The following is a 16,460-nucleotide window of genomic DNA, read 5'->3' on the forward strand; positions in this document are numbered from 1 at the left end:
AATGCCGTACTACGAAAATATGTTGTTTAAGTATGGGTATATACTTGTACTTAAATGCATGCAAGTATAAATAACGGACACCAATGCAATTAAACTATAAAATACTTTTTTTATTTTAATTGAAACACAATAAAATTTTTTACAACACACCTGTAAACTTTAAACAAAATTTTGGTTTGTTTTAATAACATCTCTTCGCAGACTCTTTGCAATAATAAGGAAATTAAGTGGTTGCTAATCAAATATTCTCTTCAAGCAAGTAAAACTTATAAAGCACCTGTTGTATTCACTACGTATACATTTCAACGTAAAACGTGTGTGGTCGCAATGATATCGATTATTGACCAAAAAGAGAAGTGCTCACAGATGGTAGCGGCTAAACCTTTCACGGAGCAAGCGCAAATCACAATGGATTGAAACAATCGTGAAGAGACGATTCAGTCAAACGATAATTTTCGCTCCGCGAACTTAAATAGAATTTAAATTTTTTATTATGAAACGCATTACACATTCTTCTCCTGTTTTTTTAGGCGATCTGTCGCTCGCCGGAACCAATCAATTATTGCTGTTTCGATCGCCCGATCGTCGATCTTTTTGTATCGGTGTTTCACAGCCTCTGTAAAAGGAATAGTGACTATATTACAATTACGTACAATTATGTACCCGGGCATAATAATATTGCACGTTAAAATAATTTCTTATGCGTAAATAAGAGGTTCTCTTTTTTTTGGAAGGACTTTTTTAATGTAAAAATAATAAATCCAGTTTCATGACGGTAGCACGTAAATGGAACTATAAAGATATTTACCAAATAATGCACGAACGAAAATCGTTCCTTCTAGCCGTTCGTTATTTTTCCGCCCCAACCATGAAACTCTGACTGCTAATTCGGGAGCAAATACATGCAAAAGCATTCGTCGTGTACAATCAGCAGCATCTTTACCACCTCGCATAAGCAGCATTTTTTCCTTATATAAAAATAAACAAAAATCAAGTAAAAGATCGATTTTTAGCGCTTTCGTACATATATTATAGATTTAAAAAAATCAATTATATTAATAGTCTGCTTGAACCTGCCTCACATAGACCAGATGAGATAACGAGAGCAAATAAAATATAAAATTCTACCAAACATGGAGGAATTTTCTACAAAAGAGATGCAAATTATTTTTTTAACAAATTTTAAACAAATCAAGTTTTACCTATAATTAAATAATAAAATATAATTGTACACTAGAAGCTGCAAAGAATGTATATTATATTTATATTTCGTAATTAATATTTATATTTATATTTCGCAATTTATGTATGTACATATTTAGCAATTTGTTACACGAGAAAAAATCTTAATTAAACACGTTTCAGTCCATGGCTATTCTGGCCTTTGTTTATTACTTTTTACAATAAATATAATTTTAGAAATGTAAAGATAATTCATTCTCTTATAATTTTATATAAAAAATTTTGTAATTAAATTTTTCTCCAAGTAAAAAATTAGTTTATTAATATTATAATTAATTTAATTTTATATTTAACAATCTTGTTAGTGTAATTTATAATAAAAGTTAATTTTTTATGTAATTAAAACTTTAATTTATTGATAAATATAATAATTTATTTAATTTTAACAGAGTCAAATCAATTTTTGCGCAGAATTAAAAAACATAATTAATTATTCCGCAAAAGTAATTATTTTTTTGTTTATTTGTTTCGGAAACGTATCATTTTTTAAAATCTTTTTGAACACAGGGTTATGTTTTGCAATAATAAAACTTACTAATATTAAGAGGATGCTGAAGTCATACTGTTACCGACCGAAACTTCAATTTTCTAAAAAGGGTGGCGTTTTTTATTGCTTTAATAGAATTACAAATTCTTTGGTGTAAATAAAGTACATATGCTAATCTTTCGGCAGTTGGTCAAATTTAAACCAAAAAATAAAAAAAATTTTTGAAAATTTACCGACAATGTCACCTCAAAGAATTATATCTTTTATATCAAAATTATACTGCTTCAATCTGCAAAACAAGACCATGTGCCGAAGAAGAGCGTATGAAACAATAATGGAAAACCAAAAAAATAGAGCTTAGAGACTTATTTTCAAAACGCCACCCTTTTCCAGATTTATGTAAAGCATGTGTGCAATATAGAAAGAATAAGGTAAAAAAGAGCTATAGATTAGTTCCGAGATTTTGGGATAGAGGCGCTATACAGTTCTCAGTGCTATCTGTCATATACAGAATCTTTTAGGTTAGTTATGTGTGTGTTAGTTGTGCGCGTGTGTGTGTTTGTGTTATGTGCTACGAAACCCGGCTGAAAAAAATGGGTTGAAGGCACTCTGAAGAATAAAAAAATGTATGTATTATACATAAATTTTGCAACATTTTTGCAAACATTTATATTATTTAATTACATACATTCATATTCTAATTTCTACAAAATACTTTTATTCATGTGCTTTATGTGTATATATTATGTATATTATGTGCTCCATATTATGTATATTCACATCAAAGTATCTATGTAAAAAGTTAATATCATTTTGTATATTGTATATATTTTTATAATAAATGTATATGTCATATAACTTATTTATAAAGCATGAAATATAAAGGTATTTTTAGTTTCTTGTATGTATCATTTGTAAAAAAATCTTGATAAAAAAAACATTAATTTTGTGACTTGCAATTATCTGTTTCAATATATACTTCTTTTAAATACTTACAACTAGCCTTATTTTATGCGTTTTCCTTGGTATCTAAAATACACATCAAAATATAAAATTAATTTCTAGTTCAGTAGAAAAAAAACATTGTAGTCTTACACCAGAGAGGAATGGTAAAATATCATGTATATGTAATAACAAATAAATCACTTTTCCACTGACATTATACACAACTTTGCAGAAATAAATTTATTCTGTGAATTTTGAATGTGTAGTGCAGTTTAAAACACACAGTCGAAATATATCTATATTTTTGAAATAATAATTCTGATTTTTCATGAATCACAGTGGTTTTATAAAATGTTCAATTTTAACAGTTTTTATTGGACTGTACTTTAGACAATATTATATTTTGCCATTTCTCTCTGTTGTAAGACAAGAATGTTTCGTTTCTACTGTAATAGAAATACATTTTCGATTTTGATACGTATTTTAAATACCAAGTTAATCACATAAAATAAGGCTAATTGTAAGTATTTAAAAAAAGCATATAATGAAACAGATTATTGCAAGTCGCAAAATTAATGTTGTTTCTTTTATCAAAATTTTTTTACAAATAATAGACACAAAAAAATAAAAATATCTTTATATTTCATGCTTTAGAAATAAAAAATATGGCATATATCATATACATTCATTGTAAAAAGAGTATACAAAATGATGTCAATTTCTTAGAAAAATATTTTGATATAAATATAGATAATGTGGAGCATATAATATACATTATATATATATACATAAAGCATATGACGTAATAAAAGTATCTTACAATAAAGAATAAGACAAGCCAGAGGCGGTTTCCTCGTGGACTGGCAATATATAATAAAACAAGCCAGAGGCGGTTTTCTCGTGGACTGGCATTAGAAAACTTTTATTCTTGTCTTCAAGCCAGAGGCGGTTTCCTCGTGGACTGGCAATATAGAATAAGACAAGCCAGAGGCGGTTTTCTCGTGGACTGGCAATATAGAATAAGACAAGCCAGAGGCGGTTTTCCCGTGGACTGGCATTAGAAAATTCTTATTTTTGTCTTCAAGCCAGAGGCGGTTTCCTCGTGGACTGGCAATATAGAATAAGACAAGCCAGAGGCGGTTTTCTCGTGGACTGGCAATATAGAATAAGACTAGGGTTGCCAGAAGTTAAAAGTATATAAAGAGAACTTTTTCCCCTAAAAAAAGAGGACAAAAAGAGGACATGTATGAAAATATGCAAATATCCATTTATTTGCACTTATCAACAGTAGTTTATATTTATTACGTAAATAAAAGTATAATTTGTTTGAAAAAGAACATTTTTATTAAAATATTATTCACTTTTTCAAATAAAAAATAAAATAAAACATTTATAAATTATAAATGAAAAACAAAATAACTTAATTTTAACTTAAATTTAATACTAATAGCTAATAATAGTAATCATATAATTTAAAAAAAAAATCACAGTAAAGTTTCCTCAGTCTCATAATCAGTTTCATATTTCTTTGAACTAAGAACTTGTGATAGCAATTTACTATCATTTTTTATTTCGTTATGAAATTGTTTGCATGTTACATTTTTATAATTGTAAGTGACTGACAATATTGATTTAATACTTTCTACATATATTGAGACGATTTCTCTCCTTTGTCCATTGTGCTCCAATCATCGAAAATAATCTTTCTACATTTCCATTATGTCCTGGTATTGCAAAATAATACTGACAAATTTTCAATATTTCAGAATAAAATTCTAAATTATTTGATTGTTTGAAGTATGTAATCCATTTTAAATTTAGTGACATTTTTTCAAATTCATCGCTATGAATATTCTTTTCAATATACAGTTTTAAGTTACAATATTGATCGAAGCATTTTACATCATCAATATAAATATAACTTTCTATTTTTGAATTAATATATATTATTGCGTTGGCAACTTGTTGCCATTCAGGTACATTAGTAAGGGATATCCATTCAAAAACATTCAAGTCATGAAATTGACAAGACCAGGAAATGATATACTCTAACATTGTTTTATAGCAACAAATTGTTTCGTTCTTAAAATTAGTAACTTGGAAGTCAGAACCATGTTTTGACATAGTTTGCAGAATACTTGAAACTTTTATTGGAAGGAAAGACTGTTCAATTCGTTGTTCAAGCATAGTAATTAAATATTTTAAAATATTTATAGTTTCTATAATAGAATTTTTTTCTGTTTCTAACTCTTTTGCTTTTTCATGAAAATTATACATAATTGAGTGAGCGAACCACAAAGAAGCCTCGCTTAAATTTGATTCAAAAAAGTTTTGCAGAATTTTTGGACAACTATTGTTAGATAAAAAATAGGACTTTAAGGCGGGATACATTTGCAAAACGCGATTTAAACCAGGAAACAATGATAACCAACGCGTTGGACTATGATATAACAACTGCCTGTATTCAATGTTTACATTTTCACAAAATTCCTTCAATCCTTCTGTTCGTACAGTATATACCGAAAAATGATTGTATATTTTCATAATTATTGATTGGACATCAATACTTATTGTGTCCAAGCCTTTTTTTGCAGCATTGTGTATTATATGTACTGGACAGCCAATACCAATCAAATTTTTTTGCATTTCCCGGTTTAATAAGCTATATACATTTTCTGTCCCAGCTCTGCGCACTCCACCAAAATTTGTATTGCAGTTATCTGCTGAAAATGCAATGCATTTATCAACCAAATTCCATTTCTTTAAAGTTTTTATTAATAAATCACAAATTGTTTGTGCTTTTTCATTAGATAAAGTTTCCAAATTAATCAATTTTGAGCAAATTCCTTCATTAATGGTAAAATACTGTATCAAAATCGGAAACATTTTTTCTGAATTATGGTTACTTGCATCTGTAGATATTGATATAAAAGGAATATTAGATATAGATTCAATAATTTTACTAATGCAATAGAGAGCAATAACTTTTTTTCCAATCATTGCTGTTTTTGTTTTAGCAGATGATAGATGTTTAGCAGTTTCAGAGTCTTCGAACATATGTTTCAATAAATCTGTTGTACAGTTTGATGAGTTGAAGCTCATGTGATGCTTTAAAATATGGAATCCTAAGGTTGCTTCAACAGCCGCTACTTTCTCATCCAATTTTTTATTTTTGGAGACGAAAGAATCTAATTTGCTTGATGTTTCCATGGATCGGATATATAACTGATGTTTCTTTGATTCAATATGTTGTTGTAAATCATATTTTCCTTTATTTCCAACAGAAACTCTAATCTTACATACCGAACAGAAAGCATCGTATTTAGAATCATCAACACCTTCAAAACATGTATATTTTGCTTTCAATTCAGAAGAAAATGTGCATTTTCTTTTACTCATAACTGTAAAAAAAAAATTAAAATATACTATTTAATAAGAGAAGATAACAATTAATTTTAGAACCTCTAATTTAAAAAATTACAGAAATAAAATTGCAAATTAAGAATTAAAAATGCATTTGAACATTGAATACTTTTGTTGGAATTAAAACATATTTATTTTTGAGATTATGCCTTTATATTGACAAATTAAATCACAATTAGTGATCAAAAAATTCTGACATCTAACAATTTTGATTTTATTTTGAAGTTTTATACGATAAGATTTGGTGTTTTAACCTCACTTTCACTCAATAGCTAATTTTTAATAAATAAAATAATTTTTACTGCCTACTGCCTATTTTATAATTACCTGCTAATAAGAAATAAACACGAAAAAATACTTGTTGACAAAAGTAAAGAAAAATCTTTTTGTAATTTATTTCGTGTTGACACTGTTGACTGCTGACTGCTGATATCAGTTGGCTGTTACTGTGAATTGTGAACGTTTGTGCGTTTGCGCCTTGCGCCGCGTAGCCGTGTTAGAAAAGTTTAACCTTATCTATTAGTAGATGGCGTAAAATTTTGTTTCTATAAAGGTTGATTTCCATTAACATTAAGAGCACTTATTAGTGTTACCTGTTATCTGTTATTAATACCCGTTTATGTCACAAATCTAATTACCAGGACGTTGCAAGTTGCAATATAAAAAAAAATTAGACAAAAAGTAACTAAAGAAAAAAAGAGGACAAAAAAGATCAGAATAAAAAAAAGAGAGTGAACAAAAAGATCAGGACAAAAAAAGAGGACATGTTCTCTTTAAAAGAGACACTCTGGCAACCCTAAATAAGACAAGCCAGAGGCGGTTTTCTCGTGGACTGGCATTAGAAGAAAATTCTTATTCTTGTCTTCAAGCCAGAGGCGGCTTTGTCGTGGACTGGCAATATAGAATAAGACAAGCCAGAGGCGATCTTTCGTGAGCTGACAATTTTAAATAAATATAGTCAGAGGCGATCTAACGTCAGCTGACAGTTTAGAAGAACGAGAGCTAAAGGCGATTTATTCGTGAACTGGCAAATTGTAAGAAATATTGTCAGAGGCGATCTATCGTGAGCTGACAATTTTTAATAAATATAGTCAGAGGCGATCTAACGTTAGCTGACAGTTTAGAAAAAAGAGAGCTAAAAACGATTTATTCGTGAACTGGCAAATTGTAAGAAATATTGTCAGAGGCGATCTATCGTGAGCTGACAATTTTAAATAAATATTGTCACAGACGATCTAACGTCAGCTGACAGTTTAGAAAAAAGAGAGCTAAAGACAATTTATTCGTGAATTGGCAGATTTTAAAAAATATTGTCATAGGCGATCTAACGTCAGCTGACAGATTTGAAGAAATACGTATTTATTTTAGTTAGCAATTTACTGCACGTGTGGTCTGTTTATATTTTATCAGATAATTTATAAGGTCATTTAACCTTTTTTCTCGCAATTGAAATTCTATCGTATGGCTGAATGATGTACATACGAGACAAAATAGACTTATACAAGGTGTCTAATAGATATAAGTTAGATATGATAAAATATTTTATTTGAAAAATGTATGTATAATACTATATATCTAATTGGAAAAATATGTTACATGCTTTTCCTATTTTTATTCTTATGTAATAAATACAAAATAAATAAATAAGTTAATTAATTATTGAATACATACATATACATATTGAATATAGTTATCTTTATTTTGTATTTTATATAACTGAAATAATATATACTTTCATTATTTCAGTCATTATCATATAAAATACAAAATAAAGATAACTATTTATTGAATATATGTGTATATGTATATATTAATTAATTGATTAATTAGTTATTTAGTATTTACTACATAAGGATAAAAGTAAGAAAAGTATATGACATTTTTCTTCAATGATATATATAGTATTATATGTATATTTTTTATTTATTATTTTGTTATATTTAGTTTGTATTTATTTGACACCTTGTATACGCTTATGTTTTCTCGGACATTATATTGCAGCTTTGCGACGAAATTTCAGTCGAGGAAACAAGCGCAAGCATCGTTTGTTTACAAACTTCCGATGACACACGTACACAGACCACACGTCAGTGTAGTGAGTCACCACTACAAACAAATGCGTACACACGGACCTACGCGGCATAGGTCCGTAGGCTGCGCCGATAATGTCATTTCATTTTTAGTACCATCGAAATGATGGCGCTTTCGCGTCGGAGTTCGCCCGTCACTTCAGCATCCTCTTAATAGAAGACTTACAAGTTGTCTACTAGCGACGGTATTTGTGTGAAGCAAATTTTCCATTTCGCAGAATTGTTCCCAATTCTTCAACAGAAACGCTGGTAACACATTATCCTCCGGTTGTTCGTCTTTTTCTTTAATAGGATGAATGATTTCTTTAGGCGCATCAGTAGATAAGTTCTGGGTTAATTGGCTGATCATATCCACAATTGTACGCAAGTCAAATTTTATCATTGTTAAATCTCTTACAACATGTTTCTCGAATTCTGTTCAAGACATTTGAAACTATATTAATTTCCGAAATTATCAACAATATTTATAATTGTTAGTTGCGACAATAAGATAATACCTGATATTCCAATATATTGTTTTTTTTTCTCGGAATTTTGTTGAAATCGTTCACCTAATCTCATCAGCCAATTTCTTAATTTCTCCTACGGTGCATCTTTCGAAGTGCGCTGTGATCCACATGTAATTTCACGTGAAGTAGCTAAAAAATTATAATATTATATTGATGATATTAATGATATTAATAGCAGATTCTGCATCAAAAGAGACGCAAGTAATGGTCAAGTGATAAATTTCGGATATTCACATTTCAAACACAAGAAATGCGAAATTATGTCTCATTTTATCTCCTGACTTTTAATGAATTGCTTCTTTATCTAATGAACTTTAATCTGACATAATATTTATTTAGTTTGACTAACATTTTAAATAATGTTAAATAATAAATATAATACACACATTTACACTTTTTATTGTATAAATTTTTAATATTTTTAAAATATAACAAAATAACTACTTCGATTTACAGATTGTGCAGGAAAGCAATTACCTAAAATTCGAAAATTGCGATTTTTGCAGAAATTATTAACGCTCAATTACATTAAAAGATTCCACAGACCCTATCGAAAATTGAATTTGTAAGTTTTTTCTAAATTTGTAACATGTTTGGATCCTTATATTATGAAAATTTTTTTTCATGCACGGATATTAATTCTAGACAGTTCAGTGTTTGAAATGGAAAAAAAGTAAAAATCTATCAAGATTTGTTGAAAATAAAGGGAAGAGAAGTTTAGAATCCAAAAGACCCTTAGATGTACATTACGCTGATTTTTTAAGAATATGCAGTTAAGGGTTAAAGACTTCATGTGTAACCGAACTACCAATACGAAATAATAACAAAAGATTACCTTTCGTAGATTTATTATCACCGCTATGGTCATGCAGCGATCGCTGAGAAAGTCCAGCGGTACTTTTTGTTGAATATGAATGACTAACTTTTTGTAAAATCTTCTTTGATTTTTGATGCAGACTATTTGGCACTTGCAACTGGGAACTGCCAACATCTTTCGCCATTAAATGAGATGTCTCATTTGCTTCGCTGTCCGTTGAATTTGAACTAACTTCAATAGACTTCGAGATGCACTCCTTTTTACTTCGTTTTTTGTTACTTTTTGAAATTCGAACGCTGCTTTTTTTAAATCTATCGTTGTCTTTGCTTGAATCAGATGAGCTAGTATATTTTTTATTAGGTTTATGGATTCGTTTACTAACAACCTCTGCCTCACTAGCAAAGTCTGAAGTTATTTCAGCTTTTCCTAAATTTCGACGAGCTGTTTTATATTCATCTGAAAAAAACAAGAGTGTATTATATATATTGTGTGTGTAAACGCACGCGCGCGCGTGCGCGCGCGCGCACACACACACACACACACACACACACCGTCTCCCGGAATTAGTAATCCACTAAAAACTTGTGATCTGTCTTTTCATAAAATAAAAATATACATATTACATATATAAAATAAGGAAGTTATGAAAAAAAATTATCAAATTTCTTTACACCAACCGAAAATTGGAATTTTAATCCCTTATTTAATTTATTTTATTTTATTTTATATATTATGATCCGCTATTTTAACCCGTTGTAATATACAAAGTATAAAACTTAAAAAATTACAGTTTTTGAGGTAAATACGTCAACCCTGACAATATGATCAATTTAATATTAATAATAGTAGAAATTTTTGAAAATTAATATTTTCGACGCATCTTATCTTGTATGCGCGCAGGTGTATACGTGCGTGCGTGCATCGTGTGTGTGCATACTCGAGTACTACATACCAAAAGTACTAAGGATCTTGCATTTGAAGGTTGGCCAATTGTCATTCGGCACCGCCCTATTTTTTACATATTTTGTAGGAAAAATAGTATCGCGTGGCGGCCATGAACAGTATTCGTCACAAATCCAGAATTCAGGAACGACTTCCACAGCATTTTCTTCAATAAAATCCACGATGCAATATTTGGCAGACATCCTGGATTCATACAGGCTAAGATGTCGAAAGTTAACAGTTACCATGAATGAGTGGAAACAAAACAACATTTTTGTGGTTATTAGATTCGTTAAATAATGTATCAAAAATCGGAAGTACGACGGCTTTATTTTTAATGTTATTAATTGGAAATGCTTGCAAGGTGCCATATTCCTCGGAAAATTGAACAATGCCAAAGCATGTTGACAGTGCTGGTGAATGAAAAAACGGTTTTCCGTTCTTTAACACTCTACCAATAATTGCCACGGAATTATTATAATGACAAATATTTTCTACGATTACAATACATTCGTCGTACATGATGCAGTAATTGTTTGGTTTCTTCGTTGTGATTTTAAAATTATTGAATTGTATATCTTTATACATTGGAGAGGTACATCCGCTTATCAAATTTCCATTATAACATTCTCTTCCCAGTCTATATGTGCTGATGGCTTCATTAAAAAGTTTAACAGAGTAATTATTTCTCATTTCGTACACCCGGTTACTCAGTTGCTCAAGGGGTTTATCGTTACCCTTGATCAATTTCTTTATAGATTGTAAGTAATTTTCGAAAGTGAACGCAGAAAATTCATCCAGTGATCCCCATCGTAACGCATCGTCTGCTAAATGTAACATTCCATGTGTGTTATACGTTGCATTTTCTTCACTATATAATTGAAGATATTCAATGAAATATTCTTCTAGTAAATTTTTCGCATATCTATTTTGCTCAAAATCAATACCAGGTGTTGCAAGAAGGCGCATAGCCACAGAAAGTTTTATAAAATGATTATATACACTCGATCTTACTATCTTGCGCAACACAACAAGTCCACTATAAAACAAATATTGCCTAAATTCCGTTGCTTTCATCCGATCAAGTTCGTCTAAAGCTCGTGGTTTACGGGCAAATTCAAGTGGAATATATCGTTGTAGATTAAGCTGTCGTTGAGAAATATCGGAAACCTGTTGTACACCCAATTTCATAGGATGCAACTTTCCAGTCATTATTTTCAGTCCTTTTTTGACATGACCTAATAATACTAAATGCATATAATCATATGGTACTTGTGACACCATATCGATCTCGAGTCTCAGCAAAGGGCTTATTCCATTATGATGTCCTGGTTGAGATTGTGTTGCAAATGATTCTGCCGTTCGCAGGGGAGCATCTTTTTCTGGATACACTACTTTTCCAACGTATTTTCCTTTAGTTTCGCATTTAGCACATGCATAGTATCCTCCGTGATATTTTATGCAGCAGATATATGCTCTTGCAGGAGCATCGCAGATAAAACAGTCAATAATAAATTTTCTGTTAATGCCATTCCAGGTATAACCAGTCTCTTTAAGGCTCTCAGCTTCCTCGATAAAGTATTTCAAAAAAATCTCAGCATCTGGAGATTTATTACGTCCATGAAAAGCTCCAATAATGAAGGGCGATTTGTTTTCAAAATTTCTAATACTTCCCAGAATTGGCCATAATTGGCTTTTAGAACTTTTTGTAAGGGGTAAACCGTCTATATTAAAAGATAATTGAATCTCTGGAGGTATACACGTAACAGTGCCGCTTGATTGAATAATGTGATCTAAACCTTCCTGAATACCAAAATGAACATATAGTCCATGTGCCATTGGAATGGTGTCTGCCTTTCTCGGTGTTTTTAAAAGGGTTCGAGCATCTGCAGGAAGAAATTTCATGGCATCTTCTACTTTTAATACATTTTTCAATAGATCGGTAACTGCGGATCTACATATATTATAATTATGGGTCCACTTCACCAAATTTAGTCGTAATCGATTGATGTTTACACCAGTATTTTCATCTTCTGATTCTGATGAATGATCACTGTTGTATTCATCAGATGATATAAATTCTTCTCTGCATATTTCTTCTTGCAAGGCTTCTGGGATGACTTCCTCATTTTGTAAGACTTCGTAGATAATTTCTTCTTGAGCACTTTCTGGCAAAAAGTCTGCTCTTTCATCGTTTTCCTCAGAAAAAGAACTATCGCAATTATCACGATTATCTGGCAGTGGTATTTCGTCGTTTGCATGAGCCTGCAGATGATTTTCTGAATCCTGCACGGCACTTTGTGCCAGTCTTCGCCAATATTTCCGACTGTACTGCTTTCGTTTTTGCTTTAACATGATTTGTAGTCTTGAAAGCTGCAAAGAAAATGCCATTGTCGGTATGTACCGATATTGGTTACGTCATTATTGCATGCACCCATGCCATTCGCTTATATGACAATAGAAAGCGGTTTACAAAAGCAAGCTTGCTGCAGACCTAATATAAAATCACACAAAACTTAACCATTTTTTAACTACTTATTAATTATTAATTACTTTTGTAAAAGTAAATAAAATTTCTATAATTTTTAATTACCTTTTTAATATGTAATTAAATAAAACTTAAGAATTACTTACTTTTACAAAATAATTAAATCCAATTTAATTAATAATTGCATTTATAATGACAATAAAAGTTAGTTATTTCGAATATCCTTTAAAATTGGGAAAATGTATACAATACTCAGAAATTTGTTTTAAAAATCTCTCTCTGAAATGTATCTTATATTAATATACGTATAAAGTTTAAAAAATCGGAATTTTGCGCTACAAAAGTTAAAAAATTCATTAAAAAAACTTTATTTTTGTTTAACATACTGCAATTACATTAAAAAATATTAAAAACTTAAAAAACAAATAAAAACATTCAAATTTGATTAACATTATCTGCAAAATATTTTCAAATTTCAAAATTTATTAAAATATTTTGAAATATAAAAATATCAGAAATGTCTTTAAAAAAATAAAATGTTTCAAAATTCTGAAAAATACTTCAAAAGCTGAAAACAATAAAATTTTTTGTTATGGCTTTCATATTTCAAAAATTGACATAAAAATTCAATTACCAAAATTTATTAATAAATATTTAAAAATTATTACTAGATGTCGCCTGCAGATAGTAAAAAAGCGAATGGTTGTGAAATTAACTTGGGATGGAATGAATAATATGCACTTATTTTTTTATTATTAGTGTATCTTATTGACTACTATATCTACAACAATGTAATGTGATAATTGTCCTCGCATTTCAAATTTGTGCCAGAAGTAGAGTCAAACTACAAGGATATAAGGCATAAGGGATAAAAGGATTCTTCATAAATATTAACAGCGAGTCTGACATTTTTTTCGATTGATCCAATAATATTTATATTAATTTGAAAAGCTTAGTTTTAGGAGTACATGTTAGGAAAATTTGAATTTTGGTGGTTGAAATAGAAATGTACGATAGTCGTTGATTAACAGGAATGATATTTTAATTTCAGGTACACTCAAAAAAATGATCTTGCAATAATAGCTAAAATTTTCTAGGTGTAAAAAATTAACTAAAACAGATAAATGATTAGCAACTGTTGTGATATTGCATATGTAATTACTTAATCAGTTTAGATGACAGAAACAGAATATATATCTGTATTGTTTGTAAACTTTAAAAAGAAAGTTTCTCTAAAGCGCCTATCTATATAAGATCAATCACGTGTTAGATCATGCAATGAATAACATTTAGCAATGGTACCTAAATTTTTCAGAAGCTATTGCTAGAACATTACTGCTATAAATTCTATATGTGACAAACAATGTTTTCACAGATACGAAAAATAGCGATACATTCTTGTTGCGATATCTAGAAATCTAACTACATCAGCGAAATATTTTTTTGAGTGTATGATTTGAGGCATAATTAGAGAGGAGAATCGATGTCAATTTTGTTCAAGAATTGTTGAAGGGGTTAACGTATTAACAGTTTTAGGAAAACTCAATCCTTATTAATTTGTGAGTGCAGTTAGAGAATTTTTATTTTAAAAAAATATTTTTTTTTTGGAGGTTTTTTCTATTACAAAGTATATTTAAAAAAATGGTAATATAACCTAATCTAAGGTTTGATTATAGAAAGGAATTATTACATAAGTCAATAGAGTTGTTATCTTAAAAAAGTTAAAAAATATCGTAAACTCTTTTGTATTTATATTTAATGTTGAGTACGTGAAAAAAATTAAATTAATTGATTTTTTAAATAATTACTAGGTAAAACATTTTTTGCTCAAAATGGTAAAAAACTATACGTTTACGCACGAAAAAGTACACGAAAAGACACTTTATTAGGTGTTTGCTTCTTTCGATTGCAGCATAAACAATTACGGATGGGAAGTATAAGTAAATAATTTTTTAATTTCAATTATATAAAATTTCTAGAACCCAAAAAAATCTGGAAAAAAATTCAATCTAATATCTCATATAGTACTATCAAGTATTTAGTACTATCAATTTGTTTTTTAAATGAAAAAATAAATGATTAGTTCGAGAAACATTCAAAATAATAATTAAATATTGCACACTACATATTGAGTTAAAATATTCAGATATTTCTCTTTCAGCGAAGAAAAGCATCATTCTTTGCTGAAACGTATAATCAACAGAATACTTTATAATACAAAATTGGAAAAGCAAAATAAACATTCCTTATGAGAATATGTATATTACTTGGGAATACGATAATACGATGTATAATTATTTTAACCCTTAGTCCCGACGGTTCTTTTCGGCACCTTTAATCCCGACTCATGGGTCGTTTGCGTCTTTGCGTTATTTGGATCAGTAAAAACGCTTTAAAAAATCTGGAAAAATTCATGGAGCTTCTTTCAACCTTTAATTTGAAGTCCCAATCATAATATTTCGATAAAAATTATTTTTTTATATAGTTTGTTATTAAGAAATGGAGGTACCTACAGCACTTTAAAATTTCGCTTGGGTCGAAAACGACCCATGAGTCGGGACTAAGGGTTAAAAAAAATACACAATTTTACATATCGAAAGTATACGAGAACTCATTTTAACAGTTCTAAAAGTTATTATTTCTTGTTAGTTAATGTTGCAATGGCTTGAAGTGGATCGGATACTAAACATGAGTAATATGAATAAATTATAATTTCAATTCACGTTTATATTATATTAGTGATATCTTTCTTCTTTCTTCTTCATTAAAATGGTTCTTACATTTTGTCGATTACTCGCATTTAATCTGATCCACTGCAAACCATTGCAACATTAACTAACGATATATATAGTCAAAGAATATCAATATAAAATAATGAAAACACGAATTAAAATGGCAACACTATAAATTATGGCATTCATAATATTAAATAAGCCGATCCATCGCAAACTGTTTTAATGTGATAATAAATAAAAATGCATGCATAATAAGACACGAAACAATTAAAACCACAGATCCATTTCTTTGCTATGAACTCTAATATTAAAACATATAATAAAAGTTAATTTAAATATATACTTACCTCCAATTCTGAGTCGACAATATATCATATCCCGACACGAAGAAGTTAGCCTTTCGGCGGTAACGTCCTGCGGTATATTGATGCGCCGATCCACCAAAACAGCGACTTCGAGGTTAGGTTAGAGTTAGAAATCGACAGCGACAATTGTCCTGCAATATAGTCAGTATAAGTCCTTTTCGCAGTATACCTTGGCTTTCTCTCCACTCTCCTATCTCTAGGTACACATAATACTTACTGTTCGTTCTCGTGCAATTCACGTTTTCGTTCGTCATCTCAAAACTCACTTGCACGTTGTACCACGTTGCACGACACAAGGTATTTTCACTCAAGTCAGTATATGCAGAGAGGGAAAGGCGAGCAAGCGCTTCGTTGTGAGTGGCTGACGGAATATTACGCGCGACCCGCGCGACCATGACGAATTCAAATTTTCAGATA

The 16,460-nt window shown here is 29.8% G+C and overlaps 2 protein-coding genes across 14 annotated transcripts in view; one reads left to right on the forward strand and one right to left on the reverse strand.

The window, feature by feature from the left end:
• The window catches only part of LOC105670704 (short-chain dehydrogenase/reductase family 16C member 6-like), a 78,204-nt gene that overhangs the window by 1,196 nt on the left and 60,548 nt on the right, over positions 1-16,460 (forward strand). Inside the window, exon 1 of one of the 3 annotated variants that reach the window (XM_067347675.1) lies at positions 1,779-2,355. The exons of the other annotated variants lie outside the window; for them this stretch is intronic. The gene's annotated coding sequence lies outside the window, so the exon portion shown is untranslated. Of the gene's footprint in view, positions 1-1,778; positions 2,356-16,460 lie in introns of those variants that run through there. 3 annotated transcript variants of the gene reach the window in all.
• On the reverse strand, positions 90-16,385 carry LOC136997207 (uncharacterized). Of its 11 annotated transcripts, XR_010888008.1 has the most exons (10): positions 16,261-16,382; positions 16,026-16,174; positions 10,466-12,828; positions 9,532-9,969; positions 8,685-8,825; positions 6,425-8,601; positions 5,978-6,075; positions 3,495-3,890; positions 809-968; positions 90-616 (listed from the first exon to the last, which is right to left on the reverse strand). XR_010888008.1 is itself a non-coding variant. In XM_067347671.1 (7 exons), the coding sequence occupies exons 3-7, from the start codon at positions 8,746-8,748 to the stop codon at positions 504-506; spliced, it is 654 nt and encodes a 217-aa protein (XP_067203772.1). In that variant the 5' UTR covers positions 8,749-8,825; positions 9,532-9,969; positions 10,466-10,694; the 3' UTR covers positions 90-503. The 11 variants fall into 11 exon arrangements, 2 of the variants coding, with proteins under 2 accessions (XP_067203772.1, XP_067203773.1); XR_010888016.1 differs by lacking the exon at positions 10,466-12,828 and having other exon boundaries at positions 16,261-16,385; XR_010888010.1 differs by lacking the exon at positions 5,978-6,075.

This window comes from Linepithema humile, chromosome 1, assembly GCF_040581485.1.
Source record: "Linepithema humile isolate Giens D197 chromosome 1, Lhum_UNIL_v1.0, whole genome shotgun sequence".
In the NCBI taxonomy this organism is placed as follows: Eukaryota; Metazoa; Arthropoda; class Insecta; order Hymenoptera; family Formicidae; genus Linepithema; species Linepithema humile.

Coding starts and splice junctions, on each gene's coding strand:
- LOC136997207 (XM_067347671.1), bottom strand. CDS start 8,748: ATGAGATTAGGTGAACGATTTCAACAAAATTCCGAGAAAAAAAAACAA. Junction 1,147..8,353: donor CCGTCGCTAGTAGACAACTT/GTAAGTCTTCTA, acceptor TCTCTTTTGTAG/AAAATTCCTCCATGTTTGGT. Junction 969..1,077: donor TCTCATCTGGTCTATGTGAG/GCAGGTTCAAGC, acceptor TTTTTATATAAG/GAAAAAATGCTGCTTATGCG.